The following is a 27,762-nucleotide window of genomic DNA, read 5'->3' on the forward strand; positions in this document are numbered from 1 at the left end:
ATGCTGCAGTCCAAGGGGTCACAGTCAGACATGACTTAGCAACTGAACAACAATTACTACATTAGATTTATCTAACATCCATCTTTTCATATCATTTTTGTTGTTTAGCCACTAAGTTGCATTAGGCTCTTTTGTCTCCCCATGGACTATAGCCCTCTGTCCAAGGGATATCCCCAGCAATAATACTGGAGTGGGTTGACATTTTCTTTTTCATGGGATTATCCTGACCTAGGGATCAAAGTCATGTTTCTTGCATTGGCAAGAAATCTTACCACTGAGTCACCTGGGAAGCCTATGTCTTTCATATAGATACAATAAAAAGAAAAGAAAGAAAAAAAAGGAAAATAACTTCTTATAACAAGAACTCTTAGGATTTATTTTCTTAACAAGTTTTCTATATGTCATACAGCAGTGTTGGCTATAGTCATCATCCCGTACATTAAATCCCTAGTACTTATTTAACATAACTATTCACATCTTTTGAGTATTAATAGGGATATTTGGAAGGGTTTCTGTTGAGTTATATGAGTTCATATATTTTAGCTATTAGTCCTTTATCAGATATACAGTTTGGAAATACCTTCCCCATTCCATAGGTTTTGATGATTTCCTTTGCTGTGTAGAAACTTTTTGGTTTGATGTAGTACCACTTATTTAATTTTGATTTTGTTGCTTCTATCATATCCAAAAAAATCATTATGAAAACCCATATCAAGGAGCTTTACTCCTGTTTTCTTCTAGGAGTTTTATGGTGTCATACATTTTTTAATCTATTTCAAATTAATTTTAGTAAGCAGCATAAGGTATGAATCTGGTTTCATTCTTTTATATGTGAATATCCAATTATTTCAGCACCATTCATTGAAGAGATTGTTCTCTCTCCATTGAGTATTCTTATCTCCCTTATCAAATATTAATTGATTGTATATACTGGAGTTTATTTCTAGGCTCTTAATACTGTTCATCTGGTCTATTTGCCATATCATACCATACCATATAGTTTTGATGACTATAGCTTTATAGTATATCAGGAAGTATGATATCACCTGCTTTGTACTTTCCTGGAATTTCTTTGACTATTTGGGTTTTTGTTTTGTGGTTAGATATAAATTTTAGGTCTATTTTTTCTACTTCTTCAAAATATGCCATTGGAATCTTGATAGGGATTGCATTATACCTTAGAAGACTTATGGTAGTATTGCAAAGTCAATAATATCAATAATTTCAATCCATGAACATGGATACCTTTCCATTTATCTCTTCTTCAATTCCTTTTAATATTCTTTGGTTTTCAGCATAAAAATTTCACCTCTTTAGTTAAATTTACTCCTAAGCATATTGTTTTTGATCATTTTACAAATGAGACCAATTTTATTTCTTCTTCAGAAATTTTGTTCTTAGTGTATAGAAATACTACTGATTTTTCTATGTTAATTTTGTACCCAGTAATTTTCCTGAATTCTTTACTGTCTGTTTTGTGTATGTTTTCTTAGGTTCTTTTAATCTATAATGTTGTTTCCTTGTCGATTCTCTGTCTACATAATCTATTCATTGTTGACAGTGGGGATTAAAGTTCTCAACTATTATTGTATTACTGCTTACTTCTCCCTTTAATTATGTTAGATTTTGCTTTACATATTTAGGTGCTCTACCATTGGGAACATATATATTTATCAATGCTATATCTTCTTGAAGGATTGTCCTCCTTATCATTACATAGTGACATTCTTTGTTTTTTATCATTTTTAGTTTAAAGTATATTTTGTCTGATATAAGTATGGCTATATCTGCTTTTATTTTGGTAACCATTGATTGAAATGTGTTTAAGCCTATAGTAATTCTCTTGTAGGCATGTCATTATTTAATTTGTTCTTTTATCCACTGAGCTATGTAACTTTTGGTCAGGGAATTAGATCCATTTACCTATATATATAATTATTGATAGATAAGGACTTACTATTGCCATTTTGTTAACTGTTTTATGATTATTTTATAGACCTATTTTCCCTTGTTTCATATCCTGCTGTCTGTTTTGTATTTTGATATTTTTGGTATCAGTGTGTTTAGCTTCTTTATAGTCTGTACTTCTTTCGTATAACTGCTATAGGATTTTCCTTTCCGGTTACTATAAGGCTTAGATAAAATATCTACAATTTTAACAGCCTATATTGAATTGATAACAATTCAATAAAATTTCTAAACTTTACATTTTCACATCTCTTCCCCTCATGTTTTAGGATATTGTTGTTAAAACTTACATATTTTCATGTTGTATAACTAAAACAGATTATTGTAGTCATGGTTATTTTTACATGTTTTTTTTTTTAACTTTTAAACTGAAATTGTGAGTTATGCATCAGTATTATTGTATAATAAAATCTAATTGTGACTACATATTTACCATTAACAGTGAGATTTGTGCTACCCTATTATGTTTTTATGTTGTTAATTACCATTATTTAATTCCACTTAAAGAATTCCCTTTAGCATTCCTTGTAAGGCAGGTCTTGTGATTTTGTTAGCTTAGCTTTTTTTGTTTGAAAGCCTTTATCCCTTCTTTGTTTCTGAAGAATAGCTTTACTATTCTTACAGAATTCTCAGTTGACAGTCATTTCCTTTTAATATTTTGAATAGATCATACCATTCTCGCCTGACTAGAACTGTTTCTACTGAGAAACTCCCTGATACTCTTAGGGGGGTTAACTTGTATATAACTTTTCTGTTCTCTTGCTGCTCCTAAAGTTATTTTTTTTTTACCTTGACTTTTGACAATTTAACTAGCCCTATATGGGAATTCCCTGGTGGTCAGACCCAGGTTTGATCCTTAGATAGGGAAGATCTTCTGGAAAAGGGAATGGTAACCCACTTCAGTATTCTTGCCTAGAGAATTCCACGAACAAAGGAACCTGGTTGCCTACAGTCCATGGGGTTGCAAAGAGTTGGACATGACTGAGCGACCAACACTTCACTTCTCTTCTTCATATGCTGCTGCTGCTGCTGCTAAGTCGCTTCAGTCATGTCCAACTCTGTGCGACCCCATAGACGGCAGCCCACCAGGGTCCCCCGTCCCTGGGATTCTCCAGGCAAGAACACTGGAGTGGGTTGCCATTTCCTTCTCCAATGCATGAAAGTGAAAAGTCAAAGTGAAGTCGCTCAGTCGTGTCCAACTCTTAGTGACCTCGTGGACTGTAGCCTACCAGGCTCCTCCATCCATGGGATTTTCCAGGCAAGAGTACTGGAGTGCGGTGCCATTGCCTTCTCTGTTCTTCATATGGGTTCAACCTATTTGAAGCCTTTGGACCCCATGGATGTGTATGTCCATTTCTCTCACTATGTTTGGGTAATTTTCAGCCATGGTTGCTTTAAGTATTCTTTCTGTCTCTTTATCATTGTCTTCTTCTTCTGGAATGCCCATAATGTAAATATTATATATTTGCATTACATCCTATAATTCCCATTCTCATAGTAGGCTTTTTTTACTTTTTCATTTTTTGACCCTCTGACTGTATAATTTCAAATATCTTATCCTCTAGGTAGCTGAATCTTTCTTCTGTGTGGTCACATCTAACTTGAAAACCTCTATTGAATTCTTCAGTTCAGGTTTAGTATTTTACAACTCTAGTTTTTCTGTTGCTTTGTTTTGTTTTGTTTTTATGGTTGCTATTTCCTGGTCAAACTTTTCATTTTGTTCACACATTGTTTTGATAGTTTAGTTTCTGTGTTTTCTTGTAGTTCACTAAACTTCCTTTAAAAGATTATTCTAAAATCTTTTTATGACAGCTCATATATCTCCATTTCTTTAGGGTCAGTTATTGAAGCTTTATTAGTTTCTTTGGTGGTGTCATATTTATATCTGGAATATCAGTTCAGTTCAGTTCAGTCGCTCAGTCGTGTCCGACTCTTTGCCACCCCATGAACTGCAGCACGCCAGTCCTCCCTGTCCATCACCAACCCTATGATTAATTGTGAACAGGTATTCTCAAACATGAATTAATTTACTATAGCTTTGGCTAGAGTCCCTTCCATTTGCTACTTTGTAACATTTGTGTATTTGTAGTGAGATAACGCACTTTTTCAGGGCCATTATTCAGTTCGGTCCAGTCGCATCCAACTCTTTGTGACCCCATGAATCACAGCATGCCAGGCCTCCCTGTCCATCACCAACTCCTGGAGTTCACTCAGACTCACGTCCATCGAGTCAGTGATGCCATCCAGCCATCTCATCCTCTGTCGTCCCCTTCTCCTCCTGCCCCCAATCCCTCCTAGCATCAGAGTCTTTTCCAATGAATCAGCTCTTCGCATGAGGTGGCCAAAGTACTGGAGTTTCAGCTTCAGCATCATTCCTTCCAAAGAAATCCCAGGGCTGATCTCCTTCAGAATGGACTGGTTGGATCTCCTTGCAGTCCAAGGGACTCTCAAGAGTCTTCTCCAACACCACAGTGCAAAAGCATCAATTCTTTGGCGCTCAGCCTTCTTCACAGTCAAACTCTCACATCCATACATGACCACAGGAAAAACCATAGCCTTGACTAGATGGACCTTTGTTACTAGAGTTAAATATAAGGAAAGAATCGCCCTGATTTTCATATGAAGATTTTCCTCTGGAATAATGAAATAAGACTGAGCTTAAAGTACCATTGTAGATTGAAATCAGTCTATCATTTTATTTGTTGGTTTTAGTTCAGTTCAGTTCAGTTGCACAGTCATATCTGACTCTTTGTGTTTCCCATGTAGTGCAGCACACTAGGCTTCCCTGTCTATCACCAACTCTCAGAGCTTGCTCAAATTCATGTCCATCAAGTTGGTGATGGCATCCGACCATCTCATCTTCTGTCATCCCCTTCTCCTCCCACCTTCAATCTTTCCTAGCATCAGGGTCTTTTCAAACGAGTCAGCCCTTCACATCACATAGCCAAAGTACCGGAATTTCAGCCTCAGCATCAGTCCTTCCGATGAATATTCAGGACTGATTTCCTTTAGGATGGACTGGTTGGATCTCCGTGCAGTCCAATGGACTCTCAAAAGTCTTCTCCAACACCACAGTTCAAAGCATGAATTCTTTGGTGCTCAGCTTTCTTTATAGTCCAACTGTCACATCCATACATGACCACTGGAAAAACCATAGCTTTGACTAGAAAGACTTTTGTTGGCAAAGTAACATCTCTGCTTTTTAATATGCTGTCTAGGTTGTCATAGCATTTCTTCCAAGGAGCCAGTGTCTTGTAATTTCATGGCTCCAGTCACCATCTGTAGTGATTTTTGAGCCTCCCAAAATAGTCTGTCACTGTTTCCATTGCTTCCCCATCTATTTCCCATGAAGTGACGGGAGGAGATGCCATGATCTTAGTTTTCTTGTTGGTTTTAAAGTAATGTAAATCTAATGGATAATTATCCATAGCTTTCAGCAATCATCTGAAGGTTAATTAGCAAACTGAGAAAAATATTTTTTGCACTCTGATTTCCATATATCACTAACAAAATAATGGAAAAGCAAACAAAGTTTTTCTAAATTATCTGCCTAATGCATTTGGATTAAACGCTTCCATGTGCTTATTGTAAACCACTCATGTGCCTCATATTGAGACATTTTTCTGTGAGTGACACCTCAGTGAATTACAATTATCACTTTAGGAGAACAAAATGGAAGGAATATATTACTCTGGTTGCTTTTGCTCTAGGCACAATGACCATAACAATCTTGCTGAATGTTGGTAGCACTTTCTATGTACAGTTATTATCAGTTTTTTGACATAGATTTTCTTAGAGAGCCTTGGTAAAGACTTGCTGTAAGTTTACATCGTTGGTCCTGGTTTCAGTATTTCAATAACCAGTGTTTTCCCATTCACAAATTTGCTCCAGGTTACAATCCAATGACTTGAATTCAGTTCTAGTGGTTTGGAACCCTTCTGAGCTCCATCTTCACCAGGAAGGAATCTTGTCTGGGAAGCGAATTTACAACAGGCAAACTTTTGAAATCTATTTTGATTAGGCATTCATTCGGAGTGATTGTGTAGGCTGAAAAGGGCACAGTGGTGATTATATGAAGGTGCAGTTAAATTCTCACAAAGCATAATTCGGATTATTATTGTCCCTGCACTGTCTCTTTATGTTCTCACATATCATGTACAGAAAAATCTCACGGACTCAGTTCTTCGTTTCCCACAGATTCCTCAGAATTCCATTCTTATTAGTGAATGAATCATATGAATGTAAAACAATAGCATCTATTTTATCTGTTTTTCTCTTTAAAGTACATAGTTTGAAACCTGTGACATCTGGTCCCATCACTTCATGGCAAATAGATGGGGAAACAGTGGAAACAGTGAGAGATTTTTATTTTGGGGGGCTCCAAAATCACTGCAGATGGTGATTACAGCCATGAAATTAAAAGACACTTACTCCTTGGAAGGAAAGTTATGACCAACCTAAATAGCATATTCAAAAGCAGAGACATTACTTTGCCAACAATGGTCCTTCTAGTCAAGGCTATGGTTTTTCCAGTGGTCATGTATGGATGTGAGAGTTGGACTGTGGAGAAAGCTGAGTGCCGAAGAATTGATGCTTTTGAACTGTGGTGTTGGAGAAGACTCTTGAGAGTCCCTTGGACTGCAAGGAGATCCAACCAGTCCATCCTGAAGGAGATCAGTCCTGGGTGTTCTTTGGAAGGACTGATGCTAAAGCTGAAACTCCAATACTTTGGCCACCTCATGTGAAGAGTTGACTCATTGGAAAAGACCCTGATGCTGGGAGGGATTGGGGGCAGGAGGAGAAGGGGACGTTAGAATATGAGATGGCTGGATGGCATCACCAACTCGATGGACATGAGTTTGGGTGAACTCCGGGAGTTGGTGATGGACAGGGAGGCCTGGAGTGCTGCAATTCATGGGGTTGCAAAGAGTCAGACAGAACTGAGTGACTGAACTGAACTGAACCCTCCTATGCTGCCCGCTAGACCAAATTCCTTACAAATACCTAATTAAGTAATTAGTTTTGGAAGAAATAATGTAAAATACAGTGTAAACTCTTGAAAATTCATATCAGTTTTTAATCTGTATCGTCTAATTTCTGGATCCTTTATGTAAGCATAAAGAGAAGATAATACCACTGAGAAAGCAAACTAGGAGTCATAAGCAAGGGCATCAGGTAATAATCCTCCATCAGCTAGAGTGCTTTTCTCTGAGATTGCATGTCCAGATGGTTATTACCAGGTTTGTAGTCTTATCTGATCTCTTCAAGGATCTTCCTCCATGAAGAGACTGTTTCTATTGTCAGTGGGTTTACTACCAAATAGCTGGATTTTGCTCTTAGATTTGAACATATTTAGAAAAAGGTGGCACATGGGACATTTCATCTCAGATAAAAGGAATAAACTAATTAGTCACCTTTTCCTTTCTGTAACAAGTTGATCACAGGGAAGTAACTTTTAGGATGTTGTTAAAGACTACATATAGGGTTTTTGTTTTATTTTATTTTGCTCAATACAAGGAATTTTGGCTTACCAATTACATGAAGAGCATATGGAGGATATTGAGAAGGAACAAGGCATTGTTTTTGAAAGATGGAAATTAAGTTGTTCAGCCTTGTTTTGTTTTGTTCTTGTTGTTGTTGATATGGTAATTTACCCAGGAAACTATTAGGCAAAATATAGGTATCTTTTTTACCTTCATTACATTGTGTCATACATGTGACATTAGGTAGCCTACTGAAAAACTAAAGTTATTCTATGAATATGATAAAATTGAATCATATTTTAGGTACACTTGATAATTCAGTCATTTATTCATTTAGTTCTACTAACTAATATATTTCAACCTAGAAACCACACTGATTGGTAGGCAGATGTCTGCACATGTGGAGAGAGTTCTCATAAAAATTCAAATTTAAACTTATCTCTATGGTCTTTAAATATGATGATACTATCAAAGAAATAGACATAAAATTCCTTCCACATACCCACCATCATTATATAAATAGAAACCACATTACTTTAAGAGGAAGTAACAGGTGCTTACAGTTCCATTTAACTATAGACTAGGCTGTTCTGGGAACTAAAACTCAGCATTTAATGGTCATTCTCTGAGAAAAATGAAATGGCAACCCATACCACTATTCTTGCCTGGGAAATCCCATGAACAGAGGAGCCTGGAGGGCTATAGTCCATGGGGTGGCAAACAGTCAGACTTAACCTAGTAACTAACTACCAACACCACCACCATCTCCACCATAGAGGAAAACAAAAATCATAGCATTTCTTAAAGGCATGATTGAAACTTTTAGTGCCTGAAAGTTTTTCTTCTTTTTAGCCAGTGGGAGGAACAAAAGCAGGCTTCCAGGAAGCATATCATGTACTCAGGAAGGAAAAGGACTTGTGCCAGGTCATAATTTGGATACCTGTGTTACTATGCCTTTTAGTTTGGCTTTAGAAAAATTTCATTTTCATGCTCGAATAGCTGATGTGTTTTAGTGGAACACATAAATTAAAAAAAATGCTGATAGTATCTTATCAAATAAGAACTAACAAAGACTTACCAAATAACTATATTTATAAAGGAAAAAGTCCTTATTGCAGTTTTTGTATTAAATAACTTATATACACATATAGCTAGAGAGAAAAAGAGTATCAAATGTACTACACTATTCACCTTATATTCATAAGGTGGATTCTGATTTCCATTAACCTTGACTATCTTTACTTTCAAACAATTAATATGACAGAAGAAATAACAGATGTTTTTTAGCTATTACCTTCAGAAAGGAGATCCCTATCTCCAGAATTTATAATCTTTTGGCACAATCTATTAAAGGAATGAAAAGATACCCCCTATCGGAGCTCCAGCTTGTTCATTGTGGATAAAATAAACACAAGATCCAAATTTAACTCACTTTCAAAGGCATAGGAGTCAGTCTCTTAATGTGTCTTGCCTATTTTTAAAATTTTTATGATGGTAAATAAACCCTGGAAAATTCCTTCTTAGATTTTACCACCTGAAACTGCAGCTGTTGGCTGCCGCTATCAAAGCCTCACAACTCCAAACTCACGTGCAAACCTCATCAAGGGCAGACATTTCTAATTGATTCCAGAAGTATTTCTTTTGCTGAGATCAGGGGGCAAAGGAAGAATAATGAGCAGCTTTTTAGAGGGAATTGGGGGTTAGGGTGTTGAGGGGAGGGGGAGGGGAGTTTTCAAAATCTCAGGTTTGGCCAGAAATGCATAGCAATTTTACGGTCAATTGGCAAGAGCATCTGGAACCAGGCATTCTGGCCTCATAGTTGATGGTAGTGAAACCAGCTCACAGGCAACAGCAAGCCCATAATGAGTCTCTGTCATGTTCTAGTGGAAACCATGTTGACATTCTGCCAAATATCCCTGCACCTTTTTCTTGAGGTCAGGATTCCCCTTAGAGCCCTCATCTAGTATATGAAATCCTGTTCACCCATGCATCTTATTTTAGCCATTTTTAAAGGCAATGCCAAAAGAAGACTAAAAATTAGAACTCATGTGTGTTTAATTCCTTGAATGCAGACAAAGCTTTATAACACAAGGCTGTGTTTGCTTTCATTGGAGGGGGGGTATATTTCAAATGCAGTGGGCAGTCTTGTTAGTGCATGGAGGGTGTCGGATGCTCAGGTCATAAATCATAGCACAGCGCACGGCACACTCAGGCTAGTGAAGGCAGAATTCGAGGCTCTTTGTTATTTCAAATGTATGACAGGTGATTATAAAAAAGGACAGGTTTTCTTTTTTTTTCTTTTTTCTTAATGCCAAGTCAAAAACCAAGGTGATGTGGAAATAATTTCTTATGAGTAAATGATGTTTACCTTAAGCTGCTGCTCGTAATTCACTATGCTGACATTGGTAGATTATGCCCACAAATAAGGCAGGTAAAAGGATAGCCATGAAAAATGTAGAGTTATGTGACTCACCAGGACGGAAACTGGTTCCACTGAACCAGGAAGGGGCAATGCAGAATGCTAGACTTCTAACATTCCTATACTTCTGTTTTTATCTAAGCAATATAATTAAGAGAGATGGTATCAATTTTAGAAGTCACTCAGAATTCCAAAGTTTGTGATACTGAAAAAAATTCAACATATTTGCTCTTGTGGTTAATCTATTCTTGGCACTCCTATTTCCAAACAAGAAAAGTTAAGCAGGCAGAAAATCAAGACCAAGTAAACAAACAAAAACTATACAGAGAGAAATGCATTGTAAAACATATTTTCTAAAAAACTCAATATATTCATAGATAAAATTCTCCTTAAAACACCTATGCTCTGATGATTTGAGTATGTTAACAGAAATATATAAAATTATTAATAGCATTCTTAGTAATATACATAATATTAAAAGGCAGATAAAAGTGCTTGATGGTGAAAATGTCCTTGAAGCCATAGTATTTGCAAAAGCAACCATACTTGTTAGATGTCTATTCTTATACTTTTTAAATAAAAGCCGAAGGGAAAAGGGATGGGTGGGTAAAATATAAGATATTTATACCTCTTAATTTCTAACCATCTTTATAGAATAAGATGATAAGTAGAAAATTATTATAGATTAACATTTTCTCATATGTAGATTCAAAATTTATTTTGAAATCCCACACAAAGGTCAGTAAATTTCAGGAATTTTAATGTGCTCATCACAATCCAGTGTCAAATGTTTCTTCCTTCTATCATAAGACAAAAGAGCAGCAGCATATTTTAATATTATTTTGTTTACTAAGTATTTTATAGAAAGAAAAATAAATTATTTCTAGAAAAAACACAGTCAGAAGATCTTTTTTTTAAAGGGGCGTCATATAAATCATCCTAATCAGTTTATTTTCACTTGCTACTTAGCCTGCTCTGCATTCAATGCATTAAATATCTTTTAAGTACTCTTATAAAACTATAAATGAATGGACATGAGAGATACATATACACTATGAATGAGTTTACATATATAAAGCTCTCTGCATAGGACCTGGAGCAGAGTATTTGCTATTTGTGTGTGATAATATACCTTGAAATATGCATATCTTTAGATACTAAATACACAAGGAATATAAGGGAAAATGAAAGAATGAAAACATGTCAAAAGAAAGTGGCAGTAATACTTAATCTGAATTAGAGGTAAAGACAAAAGAATGAATAAGTTTATTATCAGTTCAGTTCAGTCAGTCAGTTGTGTCTGACTCTTTGCAACCTCATGGACTGCAGCACACCAGGCCTCCCTGTCCATTACCAACTCCAGGACCTTACTCAAACTCATGTCCATTGAGTCGGTGATGCCATCCAACCATCTCATCCTCTGTTGTCCCTTTTTCCTCCCACCTTCAATCTTTCCCAGCATCAGGGTCTTTTCAAACGAGTCAGTTCTTTACATGAGGTGGCCAAAGTATTGGAGTTTCAGCTTCAGCATCAGTCCTTCCAATGAATATTCAGGACTGATTTCCTTTAGGATGGACTGGTTGGATCTCCTTGCAATCCAAGGGACTCTCAAGAGTCTTCTCCAAGACCACAGTTCAAAAGCATCAATTCTTCAGCACTCAGCTTTCTTTATGGTCCAACTCTCACATCCATACATGACTACTGGAAAAACCATAGCTTTGACTAAACAGACCTTTGTTGGCAAAGTAACACCTCTGCTTTTTAATATGCTGTCTAGGTTGGTCCTAGCTTTTTTTCCAAGGAGCCAGCATCTTTTAATTTCATGGCAGCAGTCACCATCTGTAATGATTTTGGAGTCCCCCAAAATAAAGTCTGTCACTGTTTCCATTGCTTCCCCATCTATTTGCCATGAAGTGATGGGACTGGATGCCATGATCTTAGTTTTTTGAATGTTGAGTTTTAAGCCAATTTTTTGACTCTCCTCCTTCACTTTCATCAAGAGGCTCTTTAGTTCTTTGCTTTCTGCCACAACGATGGTGTCATCCAACTGCATGTCTAAGGTTATTGATATTTCTCCTGGCAATCTTGATTCCAGCTTGTGTTTCATCCAGCCCAGTGTTTCTCATGATGTACTCTGCATAGAAGTTAAATAAGCAGGGTGACAATATACAGCCTTGAAGTATTCCTTTCCTGATTTGGAACCAGTCTGTTGTTCCGTGGCCAGTTCTAACTGTTGCTTCCTGGCCTGCATGGAGATTTCTCAGGAGGCAGGTCAGGTGGTTCGGTATTCCCATCTCTTTAAAAATTTTACACAGTTTGTTGTGAGCCACACAGTCAAAGTTTATTATATGAATACATAAAAAAATCTAAAGGAAATTTGCTAATAATATCAATGTGTGTTTATTCTATTCTGTGGCTGTCGCATATTTTCCTCAAAATAAAACTCTCTAATGTCCTATAAAACATATTCTCTTATATGTCACATATAAGTAGTTTTCAAATTTCTCAATTCACGGAGTACACAAGGTTTTACTTTCTGGAACTGTGATCTGGTTGGTGAAGCGGCTTACATTCACCTTCTGGATAAATAGCTAGCGGTGGTTTAGTCACTAACTTGTGTCCAACTCTTCAAACCCTCCAGGCTACTCTGTCCATAGGATTTTCCAGGCAAGTATACTCGAGCGTGTTGTCATTTCCTTCTCCAGGGAATCTTCCTGACTCAGGGATAGAACTCAGGTCTCCTGTACTGCGGGCAGATTCTTTACTGACTGAGCTACCAGGGAAGCTCAAAGATAAATAGCTACTGAACAGAAAGTAATGGCTAATAATTGCATTGTTTAATAGAAGCCGCAATTCTCTGTAACATAGCATCATAGATACAGAAGCCTTCCAGTACATTTTAGCAGTTCTGCTATGATGTAAAGATTTTGAATTAATTTTAAGTTTGAGTACTCTCTCCTAAAATAGGATACAAGAAATTCTGATAGATGTATTTAAAACTTAAATAGTCAATAAATGATAAGTCAGTCATGCTTGTGGAATTAAAGTTCACATTATATGTTTTATATTTTTTCATAATTATAGATAAGATTCATACAGACTTATGCTAGTAGTTACAAGAAGAACTGTAGCTGGATATATTTAGCACTATGTATGGGGGAAAAGTGTATATTTATCTGAATTGGTAATAATGAATGATTTAGTAATACCATCTTTATGTGTGGAGGTAGTATACAATTATATGGGCAACCAACTCCCATATTCTTGCCTGGGAAATCCCATGGATGGAGGAGCCTGGCAGACTACAGTCCATGGTGTTTCAATGAGTTGGACACACCTTAAGTGACTTCACTTTCACTCTATAGAAATAAAATCCATCTGAGTTCAATACAGGGGCAGTGAGACAAACTACAAGCTAGGGAAAGCTTTTTAACAAATGTGATGAAGGAATGGTATCCTACATAGAATTTCTTAAAAGCAGAAGAACTAAATAACAACTGAATAGGGAAATGGGTAATGACATACAAGTGCATATCACTGGAAAAGAAAAATAAATAACCAATAAAGATGGAATAATGGCCATCCTCAGTAATAAGCAAAAGAATAGTTATTAGGAATATATTGAGCAATCATTTAATCTCCAAAAAGAAACAAAAGTTAAGATATCTGACAATTTCAATTTTGGAGAGGGAGTGTATACTCTTTCAGTGGTAAATTTTAAAATCACTTTGGAAAAATAATTTGCATTCTCTTAAACTCCAGAAGTTGGTGATGGACAGGGAGGCCTGGCATGCTGCAATTCATGAGGTTGCAAAGAGTCGGACACGACTGAGCGACTGAACTGAACTGAACTGAAGAATGTAATCAGGCTACATTTCCTATAATCCAGCAATTCCATATCCAGCTGTATAACCCTAGAGAAACCATATATATTTTACGTTCACTAGATGTGTGCATGGATTTTCACTGTAGCATTGTAAAAGCTGGAAGCAAACACTGGAGAATGGATACTGGATATAGTTATATAACATGTATAGAATCTACAACCACATGCAACTAAAAGGATACATTTTAGAAAGAAGATATTCAGTAAATTAAAGGAAATTGCAGGAAACTATGTATAATATGGTATCATTGTATTATACTCAAAAAGCTTTAAAATAAATTAAATATTGTTTAGTGATAAGTTCAAGAATATATGGAAAAATTGGGGTTTGTTTAGAAAAAAGCATAGCAACGTAAACGTACCGTACAGAACAATGGCAGTATGTGTGGGAGTGTGAAATAGAGCAGGATCACCCAGGTAGCAGGTCATGGTGTTAATAATACCTCACTGGTATTGTAACATTTAGTTTTAAGGTGGGTGGCTTTAATTTTATTGTCTTTTAAAAGTTGCTTTATTTGATTTAGTGTATAATAAATACTATATAATGGAAAAAGTTATGAGTTGATATGAAGAAAGTATTATTTAAAACAGACCTATAATTCACAAATGCGAACTCTGTATAGTTGATAAAATATTTGAGGCTTGAATAAAATTAAAATAGATTAGTCAAAACTGTATACTATGAATGTTCATAAGTCAGTGTGTGTGTGTATGCATGTGTGTTATTTTCCCCCTTAAATCCAAAAGTTAAGTTTATGGTAGACTAGTATGTATTTCATGATTAAACGTTGGGTGCAGTCTATTCTTTATATTCATTATGAGGCCAGGTGTATAGCTGAAAAAAATCAGCTAAGATGTCTCCAGACAAACATGTCTATGTCCTGTGATAAACCAATCATCAATGTGAGATAAACCTAAATAATATAAAATCCATCTGTGGTAGACTGGCATACTCTTTTATAATTGACTATTCTTCTAATCAAGAGATGGAGTCTACTTTTCCACTCCTTGAACAGTGACTGGCCTGGTGATGTTCTTTGACCAATGGAATATGGCAGGACTGACACTTTTTGAGTTTCAGAGCCTTGGCTCCAAGAAGTGTGGCAGATTCCATTGTCATGAACCTGAAACTGCCACGTTAAAAACCTGGTCTGGTTTACTAGAGAGTGAGAGGTCTCATGGAGTGAAAATAAAGATGTTCCCACTAACAGCCAAAATGGAGCCCCCTCATGTGACCCTTTTGTATGTCCAGCACAGCTGACCTCTAAGCTGAATATCATCTGATGAATGAGTTTACATTAAAGCAGCAATGGAAATACCACACAACTGTGAGAAATAATAAATCTTCATCATTTTAAGCCATTAAGTTTTGGGTTCTTTTTTATATAGTAATGGATAACTTAAACACCAAGGAAGGTTGAATGTTACTTTAAAAAAAAGAAGAAAGGAAGACCTATGTATGTGATACCAAGAACTGCTAAGCCTCTCTTCACTTTCTGATGCATGTATTTTAATCAACCATTTGGGTAACAAGGGACTTCTGACTACCTACGACTTGTCATTTGAAGTCACTCAAAATTCAGAATTCTATGTCAGGTGAAAAGTCCAGCAACTTGCTCTCCTCCATTTTGGTAACAGCTACCAAGTAGGGAATGTCAGTGTCCACTCAATAGTTGCTGAATCAATAAATAGGTGTTAAAGAGTCTTGACTATATTGTCTTGACCATATTCTATTGGCCAGAAGCATCCATAAGTCTCACCCACATTCTGGGGAGGGGAGTACACAGGCTGACAGGTCATAAACAGCAGTGGCGGGAATCATGGGGCCACTCAAGGTTGAGTGTCACAGTTGGAGAAGGTACAGACAGTAACTCAGACATATATATATGTGTGTGTGTTAATATTATACACATTTATATATTTAAATATATATATTTCCACTATTTTCCTTCTTGTTTACTGAATTTTATAAATATATATATTTATAAAACATATATATATATATATATTCAGTTCAGTTCAGTCGCTCAGTCGTGTCCGACTCTTTGCGACCCCATGAATCGAAGCATGCCAGGCCTCCCTGTCCATCGCTATCTCCTGGAGTTCACTCAGACTCACATCCATCGAGTCAGTGATGCCATCCAGCCATCTCATCCTCTGTTGTTCCCTTCTCCTCTTGCCCCCAATCCCTCCCAGCATCAAAGTCTTTTCCAATGAGTCAACTCTTCGCATGAGGTGGCCAAAGTACTGGAGTTTCAGCTTTAGCATCATTCCTGCCAAAAAAATCCCAGGGCTGATCTCCTTCAGAATGGACTGGTGGGATCTCCTTGCAGTCCAACGGACTCTCAAGAGTCTTCTCCAACACCACAGTTCAAAAGCATCAATTCTTCGGCACTCAGCCTTCTTCACAGTCCAACTCTCACATCCATACATGACTACTGGAAAAACCATAGCCTTGACTAGATGGACCTCAGTCGGAAAAGTACTCTGCTTTTGAATATGCTATCTAGGTTGGTCATAACTTTTCTTCCAAGGAGTAAGCCTCTTCTAATTTCATGGCTGCAGTCACCATCTACAGTGATTTTGGAGCCCCCAAAAATAAAGTTTGACACTGTTTCCACTTGTTTCCCATTAGATAATGATAAATACTAGAGTGAAAAACAAGTCAGGAGCAGAGGAGGCAGAATTAGAAAATAACAAAAAAAAAATGGTGCCCAAGGAAGGCTGGTGGAATTTCAGTTCAGACGTGATACAAGGGGAAGGCCAGGTGGATTGCTGGGAAAGAAAAGGTAAAGGAAAAATCAAGAGCCAAGTTTCAAGACAGGGTAGAGTGAGCACATTCCTAGAGCACTGCACATGCCTGGAGTTCAGCAAGCAAGAAGGAAAGTAGTGGAAATATTTTTGGAGGTTCCAAAATCACTGATGATGGTGACTGCAGCCATAAAATTAAAAGACCTTTCCTCCTTAAAAGAAAAGCTATGACCAACATAGACAGCATATTAAAAAGCAGAGACATTACTTTACCAACAAAGGTCTATCTAGTCAAAGCTCTGGTTTTTCCAGTCGTCACGTATGGATGTGAGAGTTGGACTATAAAGAAAGCTGAGTGCCTAAGAAATTGATGCTTTTGAACTGTGGTGTTGGAGAAGACTCTTGAGAGTCCCTTGGACTGCCAGGAGATCCAACCAGTCCATCCTAAAGGAAATCAGTCCTGAATATTCATTGGAAGGACTGATGCTGAAGCTGAAACTCCAATCCTTTGGCCACCTGATGCAAAGAACCGGCTCATTGGAAAAGACCCTGATGCTGGGAACTATTGAAGGCAGGAGGAGAAGGTTGGATTTCATCCAACAGAGGATGAGATGGTTGGATGGCATCACCAACACAACGGACTTGAGTTTGAGTACGCTCCGGGAGTTGCTAATGGACAGGGAAGGCTGGTGCGCTGCAGTCCATGGGGTCGCAAAGAGTCAGACATGACTGAGCGACTGAACTGAACTGATCCTGGATGAGCCAGGCTGTAACAGGTGAAAGCCTTTAAAAGAGGGTCTGAGCCTTCCCCGAAGGGAGAGTTTCTCCTTAGAGCCTGATGAAGTAGACCATCATGTGGAGGAAGCCCACATGGCCAGGACCCACGGGCGGCCTCGGGGACCTCCAGGGCAGCCTCCAGTCAAAAGCCCCAGAAAGTGAGGCCCTAAGTCATACGAGTGCAAAGCAATGAATCCTGTCAACACCCTGAGAGAGCTGGAAGTGGATTTTTCCATAGTTAAATCCCAAGATGAAAATGCTATCTAGCCAACACCTGCAATGCGGCCTTTTGAGACCCAAAGCAGAGAGATGAGCATGAAGTTTAAACAGTGCCTGACCTCCCAATCTCTGGAAACTGTTAGACAGTGAATGTGTTTAGTATTAAGTGATTAAATTTGTGGTAAGTTTTTCCAGAAATCAAAAATTAACACTACACTTATTAAAATCAAGCTCCACACAGACAAGGCTTTTGCTGTGCTTTTGCCCGGCCGAGACAATCAGTGAGTACTGAATAAATGTTTCCTTTCGTCACTTAGAGCATTAGGCAAGCTGGTTCTGTCTTCTGCAAGGATTTATTTATCTGGGCTTTTCTTACCAGGTTCATCTCACCACTCAGACCATTCATGGTCACCCTTGCCCCCAGACCTTTCCCTGTAATCTCCCTTCAGCCAGTCAAGTGCTCTTCACCTTCCCCTCTGCTTGTTCAAATCCTACCCACCTCTTGTGTGCATCTTCAGCAGATACAAGTTTGTTTACCATTTTAAAATAATGGGGCTTCCCTGGTGGCTCAGACGGTAAAGAATCTGCTCCAGGTCTGTCCCTGTGCCATAAATATCCTCTGGAGAAGAGAATGGCTACCCAGTCCAATATTCTTGCCTGGAGAATTCCATGAACAAGGCTACAGTCCATGGGGTTGCAGAGTCAAACATGACTGAGCCAGTAACATTTTTTACAGTGATATGCTTCCATCTTAATGATTTCAACAAAAAGTGTAAATCAGATTTTAAAACATTTTGAGGTCTAAATTTATAGACATGGCATGTCCTTTTGGGATCAACTAATAAGCAGATATTCTCAGGTTCATGTTTTCATTGCTTTAAATGATGTAGTCCTCAAAATATTATTTTAAATGTATGTATGTAGTTTGTATGGGTATATTATATAGATAAGTTGATACAATTATTACTTACATGCCAGATATTATGGTAGGTTTTACAGACTATCTTCTTACTGCTTTGAATTTAAAAATAAACTTTCATCTGTTTTTTATTCTCCTTTTTCATGGAGAGAATTAAGGTGTGTTTATTTTAGATAATCACTCAGGGTCATAAAACCAATTGGCAGAGCTGGAGATGGCACTTAGATTTGTGTGACTTCAAAATCAATGTTTTTTTTTCCCCCAGTATTCTAAGCTATCTCCAATGCTCAAACTACCACACAATTGCACTCATCTCACAGGCTAGTAAAGTCATGCTCAAAATTCTCCAAGTCAGAATGGCACTGAAACATGTATACTATCATGTAAGAAACGAATTGCCAGTCTATGTTCGATACAGGATACACGATGCTTGGGGCTGGTGTACGGGGAAGATCCAGAGAGATGATATGGGGTGGGAGGTGGGAGGGGGGTTCAGGATTGGGAACTCATGTACACCCGTGGCAGATTCATGTCAATGTATGGCAAAACCAATACAGTATTGTAAAGCAAAATCAAGTAAAAATAAAAATTAAAAAAAAAAATTCTCCAAGCCAGGCTTCAGCAATACGTGAACTGTGAACTTCCAGAGGTTCAAGCTGGTTTTAGAAAAGGCAGAGGAACCAGAGATCAAATTGCCAACATCCACTGGATCATGGAAAAAGCAAGAGAGTTCCAGAAAATCATCTATTTCTGCTTCATTGACTATGCCAAAGCCTTTGACTGTGTGGATCACGATACACTGTGGAAAATTCTGAAAGAGATGGGAATACCAGACCACCTGACCTGCCTCTTGAGAAACCTATATGCAGGTCAGGAAGGAACAGTTAGAACTGGACATGGAACAACAGACTGGTTCCAAAGAGGAAAAGGAGTATGTCAAGGCTATAGATTGTTACCCTGCTTATTTAACTTCTATGCAGAGTACATCATGAGAAACGCTGGACTGGAAGAAGCACAAGATGGAATCAAGATTGCCAGGAGAAACATCAGTAACTTCAGATATGCAGATGACACCACCCTTATGGCAGAAAGTGAAGAGGAACTAAAAAGCCACTTGATGAAAGTGAAAGAGGAGAGTGAAAAAGTTGGCTTAAAGCTCAACATTCAGAAAACGAAGATCATAGCCTCTGGTCCCATCACTTCATGGGAAGGAGATGGGGAAACAGTGGAAATAGTGTCAGACTTTATTTTTGGGGGCTCCAAAATCACGGCAGATGGTGATTGCACCCATGAAATTAAAAGACGCTTACTCCTTGGAATAAAAGTTATGACCAATCTAGATAGCATATTGAAAAGCAGAGACATTACTTTGCCAACAAAGGTCCGTCTAGTCAAGGCTATGGTTTTTCCAGTGGTCATGTATGGATGTGAGAGTTGGACTGTGAAGAAAGCTGAGCGCCAAAGAATTGATGCTTTTGAACTGTGGTGTTGGAGAAGACTCTTGAGAGTCCCTTGGACTGCAAGGAGATCCAACAAGTCCATTCTGAAGGAGATCAGCCCTGGGATTTCTTTGGAAGGAATGATGCTGAAGCTGAAACTCCAATACTTTGGCCACCTCATGCAAAGAGTTGACTCATTGGAGAAGACTCTGATGCTGGGAGGGATTGGGAGCAGGAGGAAAAGGGGACGACAGAGGATGAGATGGCTGGATGGCATCACCGACACGATGGACATTAATTTAAGTAAACTCCAAGAGTTGGTGATAGACAGGGAGGCCTGGTGTACTGCAGTCCATGGCTTTGCAGAGTCAGACACGACTGAGTGACTGAACTGAACTGAGCTGTACATTTATTAAGCACGTACTATGTGTTAAGCACTGTACTAAATTTCTTACATAGATTGTCACATTTAATTCTCAAAACCCTATTTCATAGACATTATTAGTTTCTCCCTTTACAGATGAGGAAGTTAAGGCTAAGAATCTTTAAGTGATCAAGTAACTGCAGGGACACACAGCCAGTAAGTTCCTGAGCCAGGAATCAAATTTAGACAATGTGGCTCAAGTCTTAACATTCACTTTCACCTACTGACTAACTTACGTAAAGAGGTAGCATTTCAACCCTAGATTTCATCCCAGTCAGAAGTTGGATCCTTCACCATCCCACCATCAAAAACCCCAGTGTTTTTGTAATCATATATTTTCACATTTACAACATGGATAACTTGAGAACCTATGTTCTCTCATTGTTTTGGAGCATTTAAGATAAACTATCACAATATACCTAAGAGTAGGTTTATTAACTGGAATTACACTGTTTCATCCCTACAATTAGAATATCTTCCCTTCTACAGAATGTGAAAACGCTATGATTTTAGATTTTAAGGTTTTTTGGCATTTATATTTCTAAACTTCATTAAACATGTACAGTTTATGCTTTTTCATTTCAATTTTGGGTTGTAACCTCAAGAAACAAAATATATGTAGATGTATAAATTTTATTTAATGCCTACTTAAATATATAGATTAGATGATATCCAATATACCAATTCTAAGATTTAATGCTTCATCATTTTTAATTCAGATACTTTTAGAAATGAAATTAGCTTAATGAATAATCTTTCCTCTAGTCCTTTCTTCGAGCCACACAGTTCACTTTCCCACAGGCAACCATTTATTAGAATCTTGACTATATTTCTGGAAATATTTGCAAACATACAAAAATATTTATATGCATATTACTCCCCTTCCTCATTTTTATACAATGTGCTTTGTATGGCAGCACACTTCACATATTTCACAGACTCTCCTGTATCATGTCTTATTCTCTCTCTCTTTCTTTTCTCTCTCTCCATTTTATATATATATATTTACACACACAAACACACACACACACCTGTTGTTATTGTTTAGTTGCTAAGTCATGTTCGACTCTGCCACCCCATGGACTGTAGCCCTCCAGGCTCCTCTGTCCATGGGATTTCCCAGGCAAGAATACTGGAGCGGGTTGCCATTTTCTTCTCCATGGGATCTTCCTGACTCAGAGATCAAACCTCCATCTCTTGCACTGCAGACAGATTCCTTACTGCTGAGCCAGTAGGGAAGGCCATCCCTATGATGGAGCAAGCTCAAATATATATGCATTTTTAATAAATGCTCCATACTGGTATTAAAGACTTCCCTGTTTCCTCTGCTAAATGCACATTCTTCTTCATTATGTTAACCATAATTTTTAAGCAGTTTCCTATTAATGGCTTAATAGGACATTAATGATTGTTAATGACTGTTTTCAGCATTCCATTACAAATGACTAATATCCCATATACATTAATTCACACACATATATCATTTGTGTAGCATAAATTCCTAGGAGTGAAGTTGGATCAAAGGGTAAGAGTATTTGCAATTTGATACATATCACTGAATTCTCTTCCAAACAGTCAGTCCCAACTCATAACTTTTACTCAGTTATGAAAGTGTCTACTTCAATTTTTCCATTAACATTGGAGAAAATGTTAGCATTTATGTTTTATGCTTAAATAAGGTTACACAATGCACATTCCAGGGATGTTGGCAGGTTTCTTAGCACCAAAGTTAAACGATATAACCTTAAATTTAAAAGACTAAAACCTTGTCCATTAAAGCATTAGTGATAAAAATAATATTTTAAACAGACATCTAAGATCTGAAGTCATAAATATGTATTCAAAGTTTCTATGTAGTTCTTAGAAGACAAGTTTTATTCCTAACAACACAAGGTCAAATTAAACATATTTTCAGTTGTAGAAAGATCTCAATGACATTAATGATTTAATTTCTAAAGAATTATTAATCTGCAGGTACTTGACAAAATGTCTCTTTTTTGGGGGACTAAATATCTTAATCACAATTTTTACTTAAGAGCCTAAAAAGGAAAAGTCTCAAATGGTACAGTCTCTGCCAAGAACTTTTCTGTAAAAATCACTTTTACTACTTGTGGAGAAAAAACTATATGGCCTAATTTCTTTATAAACATCATGCGATGCAATTTGTCCAACTGTTTTATGAAGGTTAATGATATCAATCCAAATTTAGAGAACAAAAAACTGAGACTCAACAATATTAACTAGCTCAAGGGAACACAGCAAGTAAGTACTGTAAGTAAATGGGAAAAATCTCCCACATGTAATAGTCACAGAATAAACACGCAAAAACATTGTTGAATGGATGAGTTAAATATGCAACCAATTTTTAATCTTGCTACAGCTATCTAAAGCAAATATCTTACCTCAAAAGCAAATGACAAAGAAGAGATGCAAGGTTTCAGATGACCTGATCTACAGAGCATTAGGAACACCAAGCAACGGAAAGTTTCCAGAACAGCTGCCTTAGGTCTGAAATAAAATGTCATTTACATGCATTACTTTTGAATGTTCTTTATTTTCCTGTTATATAAGAAAATGTATTGGTTTATTAATAGATTTATTTTCATAACTATAAATTGTTAATAATTCACTGATTATTTTAATAATAACTTGTTTTCATTTTCAATAAACCCCTAGTGTTTTAAGATATTCGAGGAGTATGTACCTCTGAAGCTATTTGTAAACAGGCATTAAACTAAGACACAAAATGCATCTTTTTAAAGAAAATCTATTATTGATCAATGTATTACTTAGTTTGAGCATTGATGAATTGGGGTGAAACATTTTCAACTAACAAATAAAATATCAGACAACTAAATTTCTAGGGTTTAGAGACTAGACTCCCCTCACTCACCCAATATCTTAATATTTCATTCATTTAATAAATGACTACTTAGGAGGGCTGATATAGTTAACTAGTCTAAAATAATAAATGCTTGAATAGTGAAATATTGGGAACATGATAATATGTTGTTAATTCTGATATTATAGGTAGCATGAATATAAATCTTTGTCAATAATTTTGTGATGAATGTTTTCTTTATAATACAGAATTCTTGAAACTCAAATTATGACATACATAAAATAGGTATGTGTATTTAAAACAAAGTTGAGGGTCATATATAGGCATTTATAAATTGCCTTATAATAGCAGTAGTGAAAAGCTGCTTTATCAGATTCAAATAGGCTTCACAATGAATTCAACCAGCACTTCTTGTATAATTACATATTTTCATAAAAGGCAAATGGTATTTTTATGACAGGTACATTTTCTAATAAAATATTATTGAATGAATATCATTATAATATAGCTATATTTTATTTAGTAATTCAGAATATAGTAGTATGATTTTTCGGAGAAGGCACTGGCAACCCACTCCAGTACTCTTGCCTGGAGAATCCCATGGACAGAGGAGCCTGGTAGGCTGCAGTCCATGGGGTCGCGAAAAGTTGGACACGACTGAACAACTTTACTTTAACTTTTCCCTTTCATGCATTGGAAAAGGAAATGGCAACCCACTCCAGTGTTCTTGCCTGGAGAATCCCAGGGATGGGGGAGCCTGGTGGGCTGCCGTCGATGCGGTCGCACAGAGTCGGGCACGACTGAAGCGACTTAGCAGCAGCCCCAGCAGTATGAGTTTTGTGTATGTGCAAAAAGTTAAGAAATTTCTCCCTTTGTAAAATAATTTTGTATCATCACTGTAAACTATTTTCTAATTGATATTTGGGTAATTTTTAATGATAAAACAGAAAATAAAATTTCTATTTTAAAACAATTTATTTTTATTAATTCTGTTCTATGGCCTTTTATATTGTGAATTAAAACATACATAGGAAGAAGCACACAAAGCAGAAATATACAGCCCAATGACTTTCAACAAACAAACAGCCATATGAACACCACTCAATATCAGCACCCCTAGGCACATCTCACCTCTTCAGTGTTCCGCCCTCCCTCTGTTGCAGAAAGAATCACTACCTTTTGTTTATCGTTTATGGTACTCATACCATCTCCTACCTTTTTATTTACATTTTTATTGATTTAGCATAAATTCCTAAAAACTATTTTTTACTTTTATCTTTTTTTCTATTTTTTGTAAATGGAATTATATCATGTGCACTTTTTTGGTACTAGTATCTTTTAATCTGTATTGTTAGTGAGATACATCTACATTTCTGCATATAGCCGCAGCTCATTCTTCACTTGTGCACAGTATTCTGCTGTGTGAAGAGACCAATATTCACACATCCATTCACCTCGGGAAGGACAGTTAGATTGTTAGCCACATTTTTTAATTAAGAACAATGCTTTCTGAACATTCTTTTATATGCCTTTGGGTGTATTGGTTAGTATACACCTGGGATTGAACAGCCAAATTTAATGAAATACACAAACAATCTTCAAATTAGGTATCCCAATATAAACCACCTTCTGCAGAGTATAAGCATTTCACAGCTTGTATTGTCAATTCTTTTCATTTTAGACATTTTTGACGTAAGATCTTCAAAGTTTATAAAAAATTGCAAACAACTTTTTCTACCTCAAAATTTTATTTTTTTACTGTCTTAGGAAGAGTTAATTTTTGAAGAACTGACTTTTATAATATTATTATAACCTAATTCACCAATTTTATCTATATTATGGATTGTTGTGGACCATTCAATATTTTTACCTACTCCAAGGTAACAGACATATATTACTACGCTATCTGCTGGAATCTGTACTGACTTTCCTCTCACTTTAAAGTCTACATTCCCCTGAAACCAGAATTAATTTTTATGGAGTGAATTATTTGTCAAGTTTATTCTTCTTATTCCTATGTGGAAATCCAATTTTTCTAAGACCATGTGCTGAAACGACAGCGTTTTCCTTTTCCCATAGCTCTTCAGGGATGACTTTGTCAGAAATCAATTCTTTATATATGCGTAGATCTGTTTCTAGATTCTCTGCTCTAATCTTTATGATAATAATACATGTTTAATTATTATAAATTTATAATATATCTTGATAGCCAGTAGCTCAGCTCCTGCCATAAAAAACATCTCAAGACTGTGTTGGCTATTACATTTCCATATATATATATTTTAGAAAGAGTCTGTCAAATTCTACAGGAAAGAAAACTTTTATAATTTTAATCCAAATTGCACTGAGTATGTAAACTAACTGCTGTGACTGTAATCTTCACAAAACTGAGTACTCCAATCTATGAATATAGTATCTCTCCATTTTTTAATTCTTTATTTTTCATAATATTCAGCAGTTTTATGGTATGGTTTAGAGATATACTACTCATTTTTTAGGACTGTTTTTTCTCAGTATTTGGTATATTTGATCTTTTGCATAAACTTTTTATATTTTCTAGTATATAAAAATATAGTTGATAATTTATTTAAAACTTTTCTTAAATTCATCCATTAATTTGAATACATTCCCTATAGATTCCTTGGATTTTCTAATTAATTCACTACTCAGATTTCTAGATTAATTAATATAAATTAATTTTCTAATTAGTTTATTAATTCCTTTCAAATCTCTATGCCTTTTCTTTCTTTCTCTTTCATTTCTCCACTGTTTCCAGCCCAACATTAAATAACAAACATATCTAACTGGTTCTCAGTTTCAAAGGAAAATTGTCAATATTTCACTTCCTTTCCACCATGACATAGTATAAATTCCTAAATAAGGCCAAAGGCAGGGATCTGGGGCAGGAGGAAAAGGGGTCGACAAAGGATGAGATGGCTGGATGGCATCACCGACTCGATGGACATAAGTTTGAGTGAACTCCAGGAGTTGGTGATGGACAGGGAGGCCTGGCATGCTGCAGTTCATGGGGTTGCAAAGAGTCAGACACGACTGAGCAACTGAACTGAACTGAACTGAACTGAATACCATAACTTACTATACCTTAGGATCTATTGCAATAAAATCTATAGCCTGCTATTCAGCTTATTTATTTGTATCCATGGAAATAAAAAAGTCTTCATTAAAAAGCAGTATACTGTTGCTATTGCTGATTGATCATTTTAGTAAGTATATGCAAACAATAGAATTTTGATCCTTAAAATGTGATCCTGATGCTTTGGATCCGGGTTATCATTTCAGATTGTCTTCTGACTCAGTTTTCTATTTCCTGTGGCTCAGTATGCATTTTATTTCTAGTATAGAAAAGTAGGGATGAAAAGCCAAACAAAATAAATGATAAAAATAAATACATTTTTTATACTGTACTGTATGAGGGTAAGAACATAAACTTTAAATACACTGGTGGCCCTCCATAATCATGGGTTTTGCATCTCAGATTCAACCAATCTAAGATGAAAACATATTTTTTAAAAATTTCAGAAAGTTTCAAAACACAAAACTTGGATTTGCCACTGCCAGCAACTATTTACGTAGCATTTATACATATATACAGCAATGTATACTGATTTATAATACAGTATACATTGTATTAGGTATTATAAGTGATCTAAAGATGATTTAAATTTATGGGAGCCTATGCATAGGTTCTGTGCATATATACATCATTTTATATAAGGGACTTGAGCATCTGCAAATTTTGGTATGAGGGGCTAGGTTCTGGAACCAACCTCCAATGGATACCGAGAAACAACTATACATACATTTAGGCATATATTGTGAACTATTCAGTAGCAAAGGAAAATACTCAAATCTTTTTTACATTTTATTTAGTACTCAGAGTTATACTCTATGTTTTACCAAATTAATCATTTTATTTAATGGGTTTTCTTAATATATTTGAAAAATCTAAATTTCATCTAAAAGGCTTAGATTTACAATGAACACTTGATATAAAATCAGACAAACCACTACTCTGTTACATTTAAAATGAAAGTGTGAATTTGCAGTTTCAGCTTTACTCTTTTAATAACAAATGTTTGCTGAATTTTAAATTTTCACAAATATTTTTAAAATCACATTACAAAGTTACATAAGAGGAAAGAATTTCACTTTTTACCTTTGATCCAAAAGAAATCCAATGGAGGTCAAAGTCAGGATAATGAAGCAAACCCTCAGAAGGAGAGTGACCTGAGATAGTACCTGTCAAACAAACACAGAGACCAATGGATTCTTTAGGTAGGTCAGCCAACTGAGCATTAGAATTTAAAACTGACGGGAATAACAGCCCCAATTTTATTTTTGTTGCATCACTTGTTACTGACATTTTTCAAGAAGGTTGAATATACAAGGAATATTTTGGTTTTCCTAATATCATTTAGTTATCTTGTAGGGCACTTGGAGAATGAATTAGACAATTCTAATGATTGCAGCCATGAAATTAAAAGATACTTACTCCTTAGAAGGAAAGTTATGACCAACTTAGATAGCATATTAAAAGCAGAGACATTACTTTGCCAACAAAGATACATCTAATTAAGGCTATGGTTTTTCCAGTGGTCATGTATGGATGTGAGA

The 27,762-nt window shown here is 36.3% G+C and overlaps 1 protein-coding gene across 3 annotated transcripts in view; it reads right to left on the reverse strand.

The window, feature by feature from the left end:
- The window catches only part of AGMO (alkylglycerol monooxygenase), a 390,458-nt gene that overhangs the window by 157,928 nt on the left and 204,768 nt on the right, over window positions 1-27,762 (reverse strand). For all 3 annotated transcript variants that reach the window (XM_068973143.1, XM_068973141.1, XM_068973142.1), the window contains 2 exons: window positions 27,305-27,387; window positions 22,688-22,793 (listed from right to left, as the gene is read on the reverse strand). In XM_068973143.1, the coding sequence (XP_068829244.1) occupies window positions 22,688-22,793; window positions 27,305-27,387 (189 nt within the window). The remainder of the gene's footprint in view (window positions 1-22,687; window positions 22,794-27,304; window positions 27,388-27,762) is intronic.

This window comes from Capricornis sumatraensis, chromosome 5, assembly GCF_032405125.1.
Source record: "Capricornis sumatraensis isolate serow.1 chromosome 5, serow.2, whole genome shotgun sequence".
In the NCBI taxonomy this organism is placed as follows: Eukaryota; Metazoa; Chordata; class Mammalia; order Artiodactyla; family Bovidae; genus Capricornis; species Capricornis sumatraensis.